Here is a 10,865-nt window from a genome sequence, read left to right on the forward strand (position 1 = left end):
TCGCACTACAATCGGAGCTGGCAAAATTCATCTTAGCCGAGGTATTTAAAAAAGATGGAGTATTTTCCATCGCACAATCCATGAAGTTCAAGGACTAGTATGACCCAGAGCGGCTCGCTAGATTATTGTAAGAAGTCCGAGAAACATGCTTCATCTTATCGAATAATTTCTTTTTTTATTTTGAGGGATCGAGTTCTTGATAAGAACATTTGAACTGTAACCGTAACATTTGTAATGTTTAATATTGATGGACTTGTCGTCTACATAGAGTATATAAAGCGAAACCCGATTCCACGGAAAATATAAATTAAAATAAATTATAAAACAAATAAAATACGAACGGGCCATAACTACCAGTTAGCAATAAACCGACAGTGTTGTCGTAACCTTCACTGCTGATTAGAAAACAAACCGACAGTGTTGGCCAACATGGCATTGCCGGCTTGATCCACAAACCGGCAGCATTAGCTTATCCCATCACTGCCGGTTCTTGTCACAAACCGGCAGCGCTCGTTATGACAACACTGTCGGTTAAAACACAAACCGACAATGTTTGGTGGAACTGAACTCTGTCGGGTGGTATGATGAATCGGTAGTGTTGGTGGACTAGAACTCTGCCGCTTCTGTAAAGAACCGGCAGTGAAGTTGAAGAACACTGCCAGTTTGTAGGAACCGACAGTGATAGCTGACCATCATCACTGTCGGTATGGTTGTGCCGGTTCAAAATTCGATAGTGATGGGGTGTTATGAACCGGCAGTGAAGTACTATTCTAACGTAGTGATTAGCTAGAGAATTCAAACGAAGGTCAGTTAATAGTTATGATAATAATAAAAAGAATGGTATATGGTTTTCTTCGGCTAGCAGCTAACAATTAGTTGTCTGGATCCAAATAGATTATAAGTTGACTAGTAACCGGCTATTAGCTTAGGGTTCCATGCCTACTCGCACATAACTAGATTGGCCAAGTTAGAAATGGAGCGGTTGAGAAAATATAAGAAGGGTTAACTCCCTTCATTCCACACATACTGTAGTATCCTGGTAGAACAATTTTTGAAAATTGGCCTTTTATCTCACAAACACAAAACATGATTTGTTCTTACAATGGTCTCATGGGTAAACTATTTCTCAAAGGCGTTCATCTGGTGAACGATATTTAGAATTCGGCTTCTACAAACGAGTTTTAAAATGTGATAGTTTGTTCCCTCTGTTCGCATTGCTTCTCTAGATCTTCTCTTGTCAATCCAAAACAAGATATCTAGATACTTCCAAAAATTGTATGATTTTTCAAGTAGATGCTAAAATTAAGCACGATCCATCTTGGTTGGATCTAGTTTTTAAGATGTTTGCCACCAATGGCTTTAAAAAAAATCTATGAATAAATTATCTAAATTCATGGCTTAGAAAGCACCATTTTGTCATATAATTTAGGGCATGTGTTTTGTTATCTAATTTTACTATTTGGCATCTACATGGCAAAATGCTACTTTCCAGTTTCCAAACCATGAATTTAGATCATATCTCGTGGATTTTTTGGAAGCTAGTATATTTTATGGCAAATCAGCTTAGCCGAAGACTCAAATATAGTATCTCAGGAAAGAATTCAAATTTCAAAACCATATATAGAGGACGAACTTCAATTTTCAAACAAGAACTTCAAATGTGCTAAGCAACGACGACGACAGGGCAGCAAGTGTATATACTCCGTATGCTGCAGTTACCAATTTTTATCGTGCAAAGTAACCAGACAAGAATGGCATCATCATATCATGAATATTAGTCGGACGTGACCGTGATGGCACTGCTGTGCTCTGGATTCCAGTCTTAGGGACTGTTTGTTTCTACGTGAGCTCTTAACATTCCTGTCCCATCGAATATTTGAACACATATATGAAGTATTAAATATAGACTAATTACGAAACTAATTGCACAACTTATGACTAATTTCGAGACGAATCTTTTAAGCCTAATTAGTCCATGATTTGACAACGTGGTGCTACAATAAACATGTGCTAATGACAGGTTAATTAGGATTAAAAATTCGTCTCGCAAATTAGCCTCCATCTATGTAATTGGTTTTATAATTAATCTATATTATGCTCCTTATTAATATCTAAATATTCGATGTGACATAAATTTTAGGAGCGACTAAATAACCAAATACCCCCTTACCCTAGAGCTAGCTAGCCAGTGATGATGAGATGGCGGCATTGTGCATAGGTCCGGCCATGTCACCCGCTAGCTTGCTCTCCACAGATGCTCTACCACCGCTTTCACAGAATTATTTGATTTTTTTTTTTTTTTGTCCCTGATAGCTCCCAACAACAACGCAGGCAGTTTATATCACACACGGACACACCTCACTTTGCTCCGATCGATCCTAGCTGCTACTGGGGAAAGCAAAGCAAAGCAAAAGCCAGAGAGAGACTGAGAGACAAAATAGAAAGAAAAGAGAGAGGACCATGTTCCCGTCGCCAGGGAGGAGGGCGGTGATGGCGCTGGGCCACGGTGGCCAGCATATGACCTCGTCGTCTACCACCGGCGGCGCCGGCATGGCCGCCTCCTCGTCCTCCACCCCCACCATAACCTTCGCGTTCCAACCGTCCCCTCCGCCGACAAGCGCCCTCCTCGCCCTCGCCCACCATGGCGTGCTAGGTTACGGCACCTCCCTTCTCCTGGACCACCATCACCCAACCACCACCACCACCACCTCCTCGGCCTCTTCCTCGCACGCGGCTTCGTCCACCACCCTCCACCACCACCTCCATGGCCATGCAGCAGCGCCGCACGCTTCCCTTTCCCCTCCCACCACGAGGGCGTCGCCTCCTCCTCCTCCTCCTCACCCATGGTAAGCTCAGCTCGCTCCCATCAGATCTCTTCAATTCTCTCCCTCCGATCCCCGTGTGCGTGACCTTCCATGCCGATTCGATTAGGTCGACGACGACGGCCTGCGAAGAAGGGCCGGCGCCGCATGATCGCCAAGCAGGCCAAGGCGGCAGGCCGCCGAGGGGGAAGGGAGCTGCGGTGATCAGCGAGGGGTCGGCGGCGCTGGGGGTGGGCGCCGTGAGGATGAAGAAGGCGGGCGGCGGCGGAGGAGGGAAGGCGCGGCGGAAGGTGCGCGAGCCGCGGTTCTGCTTCAAGACGATGAGCGACGTCGACGTGCTCGACGACGGCTATAAGTGGCGCAAGTACGGCCAGAAGGTCGTCAAGAACACGCAGCACCCAAGGTATATACCTCCTCTCGCTCTCATCATCATCTCATACGCATGCATGTTGGGTTGTGCACGGACGTCGAGGACGCACTAGCTAGCTAGATGCATGGCGCAGTCTCTAGCACATTATTACACTTGCTCGCTCCCGATCATTCACGTCCGTTCCATGCATAATTGCACTGCTCTTTAGTTACAAATCTGTCAAGCACGTTGATTCCATGAGATCACCCTCTCTCCAATTCCTTTGCAAAGTCGTCATCCATTTAAGATTTTTTGGGATGCTTTTGCATTTGTGAGTCGTGTGAGATCAGCTCAAACTTAAGCATTACATATGCCCGATCCCGTTCTAGATATAAGTATATACTCCCTCCCCGTCCCACAGAGGAAGTCGTTATGGAATGCGTGCAGGTCAAACTTTCTTAACTTTGACTGGAATCGTAGAAAATGTGTGCAACATTTATATCTCCAAATAAGTTTATTATGAAAATATATTCAACAATTTATTTAATGATACTAATTATGTATTATAAATATTAATTTTTTCTATATAATTGGTTAAAGTTAAAAAAAAACTGACTTCTCGGAAAGCGAGAACGACTTCTATTTTGAGACAGAGGGAGTATAGTATGGATTTAGTTAGTTCATTAATTTTCTCCTAAGAATCCTAGGCAAGCTAATCATCCCCCACCAATTCTTATAAAAGGTAATCTCCCTGAAGAATTGTTTTGTTAATTACACCAGCTATTAATTAAACTTCACATATTCTTTGCCCAAAGACATATATAATAGTTTAAGATCAATACGGTTTTCTATAGAACTGAATCTTCCTTCTAACTGAATCAAATTAATATAGGCAACGATTTTTTTTTTTTTGACGAATCTAGAGGGGCCAAGGTCCCTACAGTGATTTATTAAGGAGACAAAAAGTACAGATTAGAGGAAACCCAAAAAAACAAAGCACACAAGGTACCCAAGCAGAGAGCCTAGGAAACAAAGAAAGAAACGAAGAAAATAGAGGCTAAAACGCTGATCATTCCAGGCTCTGAATCCATGAGAAAAATTGAATCTGTTGACTTGCTTTTATCCTGTGCTTGAGAAGCTTTAGCTCGCTGAAAAGAGCTCTTCTACAATCAGCAAGGTTTAGTCTGTTCCCCCTGAAAATGAGTTCATTTCTTGCCGACCAAATGGTTCAACACGTTATGATGATAGCTTCCATAAAGAGTTGGGTATTCAATTGTATCTTGATCTGGGAAGATAACTCAGGGAAGCTGCCAGTCAGTGGAATATCCACATTTAAAATATCCCAACGCATTCTCGCAAAGGAGCAATCAACAAAGAGATGGTGGACTGATTCCTCAATCACCTGATTGCCCAGAGCACAATTGTAGGAATCAAGATGCATATTTCTTCTTCTTAAAAGGTTTCTAGTGCTCAGTCTATCTTTTATGAGGAGCCAAAAAATACTTTATGTTTAGGCTGGCATTGGCTTTTCCAGAGCCATTTATATGAGGAATGAACTTCTTCATGACCCACTAGGATTCTGTAAACCTTGGCTGATGCAAATCTGTCAGATCCCCAAGAGTAGAACCATCTGTCATTATCATCAGAGAGGGGGAGTGACTGCATCACCTGCTGAATTGTCTGCATTTGCTGAAAAGCCTGTTGAGAGAGAGGGAGCTGAAGCAAGTTTGTGAAGTCTTCCTCATTGAAAGCATTATGAACAGAGATCTGCTTGTTCTTTGCAAAAGAGAAGAGCTCAGGAGCTAGAGTCTCCAGGGGTTGATTAGTCCAGCTGTCCAGCCAAAATAGTGAACTTTCACCACTTTCAATGTGAGGCTTAGCTATAGACTTGAAATCAGGAAGTAGTTTCAAAGTGTCTCTCCACCAGAAGGAGCCCTTTCTTATATGGTTTGGAAGCTTTCCATTTACATAATGTTTCTCCCAAATGAGGTTGACCCAGGGCAAATCAAGTTTGTTGAAGAATTTATGGAGATTCTTGGTGAGCAAGGCTTTGTTTTGCTTTTCTATATCAATCACCCCCAGACCTCCCTCTTCTTTTGGCACACAAACCATCTCCCATGCTGCCTTTGGAGGCTTCCTTCCATTTGCCTCTGCACCTCTCCATTGGCAATGTTTTCTATACTTATCAATTTGCTTGATAACAGCTTTGGGAATAACCAAGGAACACATGAAGAAAGTTGGCAAGGAGGAAAGAACAGCATTGGTCATTTGGAGTCTTCCTGCCTGGTTCAGAAAGGAAGATATTCCTGAAAGTCTTCTTTCACATTTGGTTATAAGAGGCATGAAATCCTGAGCTCTAGGTCTAGTAATGCTCAGAGGCAAACCTAGATAAGTGAAAGGAAGGCTTCCCTTTGAGCATCCAAAAGTTCTTGACAAAACTTCCAATCTTTCATCTGGATTACTGGATTTAATATGCCTCGACAATATGAGCGCCACAAAAAATCTTAAATATAAAATAGGTAGAGTGGGGAAGAGAAATTATGTGCACTAGTTACTTGCAGTGTTAGATTGAAGTTACATTAAAATAGAACCAACTAATACAGATCAAAATATAACATATATCTACCGTTCCTTCTGTTTACTAAGGACTGGCTTGATTGCTAGTGTTAACTCAAATGAATGTGAATATTACTTTAATTCTTGTGTTTTTTCTGCTGAAGTGTAATGTGATAAAGGTTTCTTATAGTCATATATATGTCATAATGCAAAACACCATATACCTCCTTTATGTCTTATCGACTTTGATAAAAATTTTCTTTATATTGCCTTCTCCAATAAGCAGAGATGCAAACAATGAATTTACAGTTTATTTACAAGGATGGTGTGCCAAAACTTTTGCGGGCAAATGATACTAGATATAATCATTCACAAATACATCTTTACTAGCACTAAAAATTTGTTCATTTCTCATGTGCTCTCGACTAGCAAACACTCAGAAATACTTTTTTCCGCCAAAGGTAGAATTTCACGCGCACACGCATGCACACACAAATGTCCATTTTGTGGCAGTGAAGTATCCATTTTGCATGCGCTACTGAAGCTACTCGAACTACCTTGATCATATGCAACAAAACATATGGCGATGTGTCTTTTGATCCTAGCTAATTAAAGAACAAGATTAATTAAAATAAATGTATTCTTATTATTTATCATGATCGATATAGATGCTTTCAATTATTTAAGTAGTTATCTCTATGGACAACAGTTGTGATCCGAATTGTGATTAAACCATGTTATATTTTAAAACAACTGCATACTAATATATTTATGCAGCAAGGGAATTAGAAAGGATCATGAACTTATTTTGTTAAAACCACCAGATTCATGAATTTATTTTTTGTGATTTGCAGTAATTTTATTTGATCAATATATTTGGATATTATTGTTTCTTGGGAATTGGTGATGATAGTATGTAATTTTGTATACGATAGTAATTTAGCACCGACCAATTATTTGTTCTCAGTGAGACCGTTACATTAAAAAACCATTATCACTAGCTAGTTAATAATAATAATCAATCATAACACATTTTTCTAACTATTGCTCGAATCTATTTATGATATTTGCTATATATGCTTTGAATTATTCAGTGCAGTTTCTTAGCATGATGCCAGTCCAGGGTTGTACCGCCAAAAATGAGAAAGAAGAAGCAAAATGTTAAAACCTGAATATCCACAGAAAGCTCATTTTGTAAATAGTCCAGTGCACTTCTGCAAGAAGCAAACGAGAGCATTTTCACAAGCCTTTCCACTCTCCCACAGTTGCTTTTTCCTAAAGTGCTAGTCATTGGATCTGAAAAGGAAAAAGTGCTTGCAAAGCTGGTCCTAAGATGACTTTGTTTGTGTGTCTGGTCCCCTTCCTGTCTATCCTACATCTAATCAACCAAATTCAATCCCCTAATATATACCATGTAGTTTCTCTCATTACAATAAGTTATCTGGCGCTAGCTAGAATATCATTTAACTTTTAGGACAATTTTTTTCATTTAGTGACATAAATATGATATTTGTGTGTCTGTTATTTATTTATTTAATTTAAGGAAGGTATAACATATATCAGATGATATATATGCTAATATAAGCTTAAGGATCAACCAGTACATTTCATGTGGGTCCTGTATATTGGCTCTTGTGCCCCCGTGCATTAGAGAGAATGAGGTGCATCCTAAAAGCAAGGCTAATAATACAGCGGGCTGCTGGCTGTATGAATCCTTGCAATCTACCTCTTAGATCATCTATATAGTAGTTACAATCTTCACTATTAATACATGGTCCACTTGTATGGCTTCGTTCGGCTTGCTGAATCTTGACTGAAACTAGCTGAAAAACACTGTTCTAGTTGAATTGTTGTGAGAGAAAAACACTGTTCCGGCTGAAAAACAAGCCGAACAAGCCGAATATGGGGCAAGCCGGACGGAGCCTATGTCTCACAGAGTTTCTTGGTTCCAGCTCGCTTCTCCTTTCTCTCCTCTACGTCAGTATTTAGCCTCTTTGCAACCCTTTATTATACTTGCTCTAACAAGTAGTAGTAGCAGTAGTAGGTTGAATACTCATTGCACCATCTAATGCCTAGTACTGTAGCTAGGCAACAGCGACTGCAAGTATGGAAATTACATTTTTGTTGAGAGTGCAAGTACATTTAAATAAAAAATATTTATTGCAGTTATTCTAGAAATAAATCACTTGTTGCTTAGGAGTAGACACGTAGTTATAGTCACAAGTAGTAGTAGGAAGTTAGTCACAAGAAGTAGAGATGACATGACAATATATATGACATGATCTATATCTTCTCCGTGACCAGAACGACCCAGCTGATCCAAATGATGAAACCACCACGTACACGTACCTAGAAGCGTGTGTCGTGTGTATGCGTGTGAATCCGATCGATCCCTGAATGGCTATCATGGCAGGCAACGCCAAGCAATGACCCACCCAGCACCCAGACGCTGCAGCAGACATGAGCCCAGCATCCAGTACAATCTGATTAGCCATCTGCAATGATGCCACTAAGAAATATAACCCTCCTCCCCTACCTCTGGTGTCTGAATCACACCATACCCATGCCCTTTTCTTCCAATCAGTTGGCTAATCTTGGCAATCATCCATCTTTTCCTCTTTTTTATTATTGTTTTTTAAAAGAATACTTACCGAGAGCAAAGGAACTAATCAAAAAAGAGCATACATAAACATAAATAATGGATTACGACACACCGTAAAATTGTGAAATAATATATAACCTGTAGTTTTTTTACAAAAAAAAGGAAAATGTTACCATCTATATTAATTAATTAGTTTCTCCCCTGTGGGATGGGATATATATCTGCTTTGAAGTTTGAAGTGGCTGGCCGGTCTTGGTAGGAGAGAATCTTTACTGTTTGGTAAAGGGCAAGATGATGGTGAAAAGGTGGGTTTGAGCTTTGCAAATTGGGCCTAAGTTTTTTTTTGTTCTTGTAATTATTACCGCATCTTTATCAATCTACTACTATGGCCCTTAGGCTGAGTGAAATGATGCTACCTGGGTATGTAGCCCCAGAATATTATTATTACTCACTCAGTATCTCTACATTTTCCTTGTTGATGTGTCAGGCAATGATTGAGATTTCCAATCGGTGTAATTTTACCAGCTACTAGTACTACATAGGAGTACCTCTGTATTATATTGCTAGTTATTACATAATGACAATTAGATAGATACTAGTAAAAGTGGTACGTGCAAATTAAAATATAGAGCAGTACTAGCTAGTTGTAGAGTTGTGGTAGTGAACAAACTATTAACACGACTAGTCTACAGTCTACACTAGCCTGTCTAGTGTCGTTGTGCCGTGTCCCATGTGTATAGCAAAGTTAACAGTGCTCAAAGCAAATATCCATGAGAGCTCCTTTTTCACTCTTTCAACCATGGTTAGCTTAGGTCAATTATACTATCTACTACATGTCCAGAATTTTCCCATATCAAAAAGCATGGTGATGATAAGAGATAAATTGGCCTAATAATAGAGCTACGCCTAGGCTGAGGCTCAAGTCTGCTTGGCAGGGAACCAAACAGCCCTCTCACGTCATTAGCAGCAAAATAAACGACTAATCAACCACCGTACCATCAGTTGATCTATCTATATATATATGGCCCTGGTCGCTTCGCTGAAAAAACAGCCAAAACATTATTCCGGCTGATTTGTTGTGAGCAAAAAATACTATTCCGACTGAAAAAACAGATTATAAGATAAGCGAACAAGGCCTAAATGTATAATTGATGCACCTTACCATGAGTTGATCTATCTATATAAATGTATAATTGATTTGCATCCATTTTACTGAAGTGACTAGCTACTGTACAAGAGAGATGTATAACCTGAATTAATTAGTGGCGATCGATATATATTTATGATGTGATGCATGCAGGAGCTACTACCGGTGCACGCAGGACAACTGCCGGGTGAAGAAGCGGGTGGAGCGGCTAGCTGAGGACCCCCGCATGGTCATCACCACATACGAGGGTCGCCACGTCCACTCCCCGTCCCGCGACGATGAAGACGACGCCGCGCGCGCCAACGCCGAGATGAGCTTCATCTGGTAGCCCGCAGATCCGGCCGGCCATCTCAACGTCGTCGTCGTCGTCGCCGCCGGTCAAGTCGTTTCGCCAGCCACTAGCAGACGCTGAATCCTGAATTATATCCATCCATGCATCGAAGAACTCATCGTGTGTGTATCTAGGCATTGCAATATCCGATCGATCTTTATATATACGTGAATGATGTCCGTCGCTGGTACGTAGGATATGTGAACAGCATGCTCCTATTGTAGTTAATTAGCTAAGTAGTGTGCATCCAGGTTATATGGACTAAATAATATACTATATAGCTAGCTGAAACGTGTTCTAGAATTAGCAATGTTTATTGCACTTCCTAGTAATATTTGGTACTTTAAATTTAAAAGGTTAATAAATTTGTTGATGATATGATGCTAGGTTGTTCTTCCACCTCCACTAGCTAGCTTAAGGTGTCATCATTAGATAGGGGTATGTCTATTGTGAGCAACTTGTGGAATCTTCTGTGCAGAGGATATGGACCTCTTCGATCATATATAATGATGTGTATGAATGTATATAATGCCATGATGTAACATTCTTATGCATATACAATTCTTTGGAATTTGGCGAATAATATATTATTAGTTTGTGTGTTTTGGATAATTTAGTGGTGAGGATGATGATCTTCTATGGGGTTTTTTATTCAATTTATCTAACTAGCATCCACAGCTGATTTTCATGCGCAACCTACGAAAAGCTAGCTATGGGTTTTTTTTTATGTTTGGTTGTTTGTATTAGCCTTAATTCATGTTTATGTAGTTCAATTTACTCATGTTTTAGTTGTGCACATAGGCTCTTATAGTGTTCAAAGCAAGCCCAGTACAATACTAGTTAGCTAATATACCATATTTAGTCATATTACATAATACAGATTTGCACAAGCCGGGCACGCAAAAATAAAAACTTCTAACTTCCCTCACCTCTACTAGAATATGGAGGTGGCTAAATGAAACACAATAAAAACAACCAAACCAAATGCAACTTGTCTAATGCAGGACAACCAAATATCAAGACATTGCATATATGATGGGCTAGTAGCCACTTGAACA

At 40.2% G+C, this 10,865-nt stretch overlaps 1 protein-coding gene across 1 annotated transcript; it reads left to right on the forward strand.

Annotated features, from left to right (window-relative positions):
• The first annotated feature begins 2,329 nt into the window (after window positions 1-2,329).
• On the forward strand, window positions 2,330-10,419 carry LOC136457588 (probable WRKY transcription factor 12). The gene is made up of 3 exons (XM_066457617.1): window positions 2,330-2,846; window positions 2,932-3,225; window positions 9,630-10,419. Exons 1-3 carry the CDS (start codon window positions 2,461-2,463, stop codon window positions 9,802-9,804), a joined length of 855 nt encoding a protein of 284 aa, XP_066313714.1. The 5' UTR covers window positions 2,330-2,460; the 3' UTR covers window positions 9,805-10,419.
• The last annotated feature ends 446 nt before the right edge of the window (window positions 10,420-10,865 follow it).

This window comes from Miscanthus floridulus, chromosome 6 (genome assembly GCF_019320115.1).
Source record: "Miscanthus floridulus cultivar M001 chromosome 6, ASM1932011v1, whole genome shotgun sequence".
Lineage (NCBI taxonomy): Eukaryota > Viridiplantae > Streptophyta > Magnoliopsida > Poales > Poaceae > Miscanthus > Miscanthus floridulus.

Bases quoted from the DNA above. Each gene is read 5' to 3' on its own strand.
- LOC136457588 (XM_066457617.1), top strand. From the start codon at position 2,461: ATGTTCCCGTCGCCAGGGAGGAGGGCGGTGATGGCGCTGGGCCACGGT. The intron at 2,847-2,931 runs GTAAGCTCAGCT...CGATTCGATTAG, and splicing joins CCTCCTCCTCCTCACCCATG to GTCGACGACGACGGCCTGCG. The intron at 3,226-9,629 runs GTATATACCTCC...TGATGCATGCAG, and splicing joins AAGAACACGCAGCACCCAAG to GAGCTACTACCGGTGCACGC.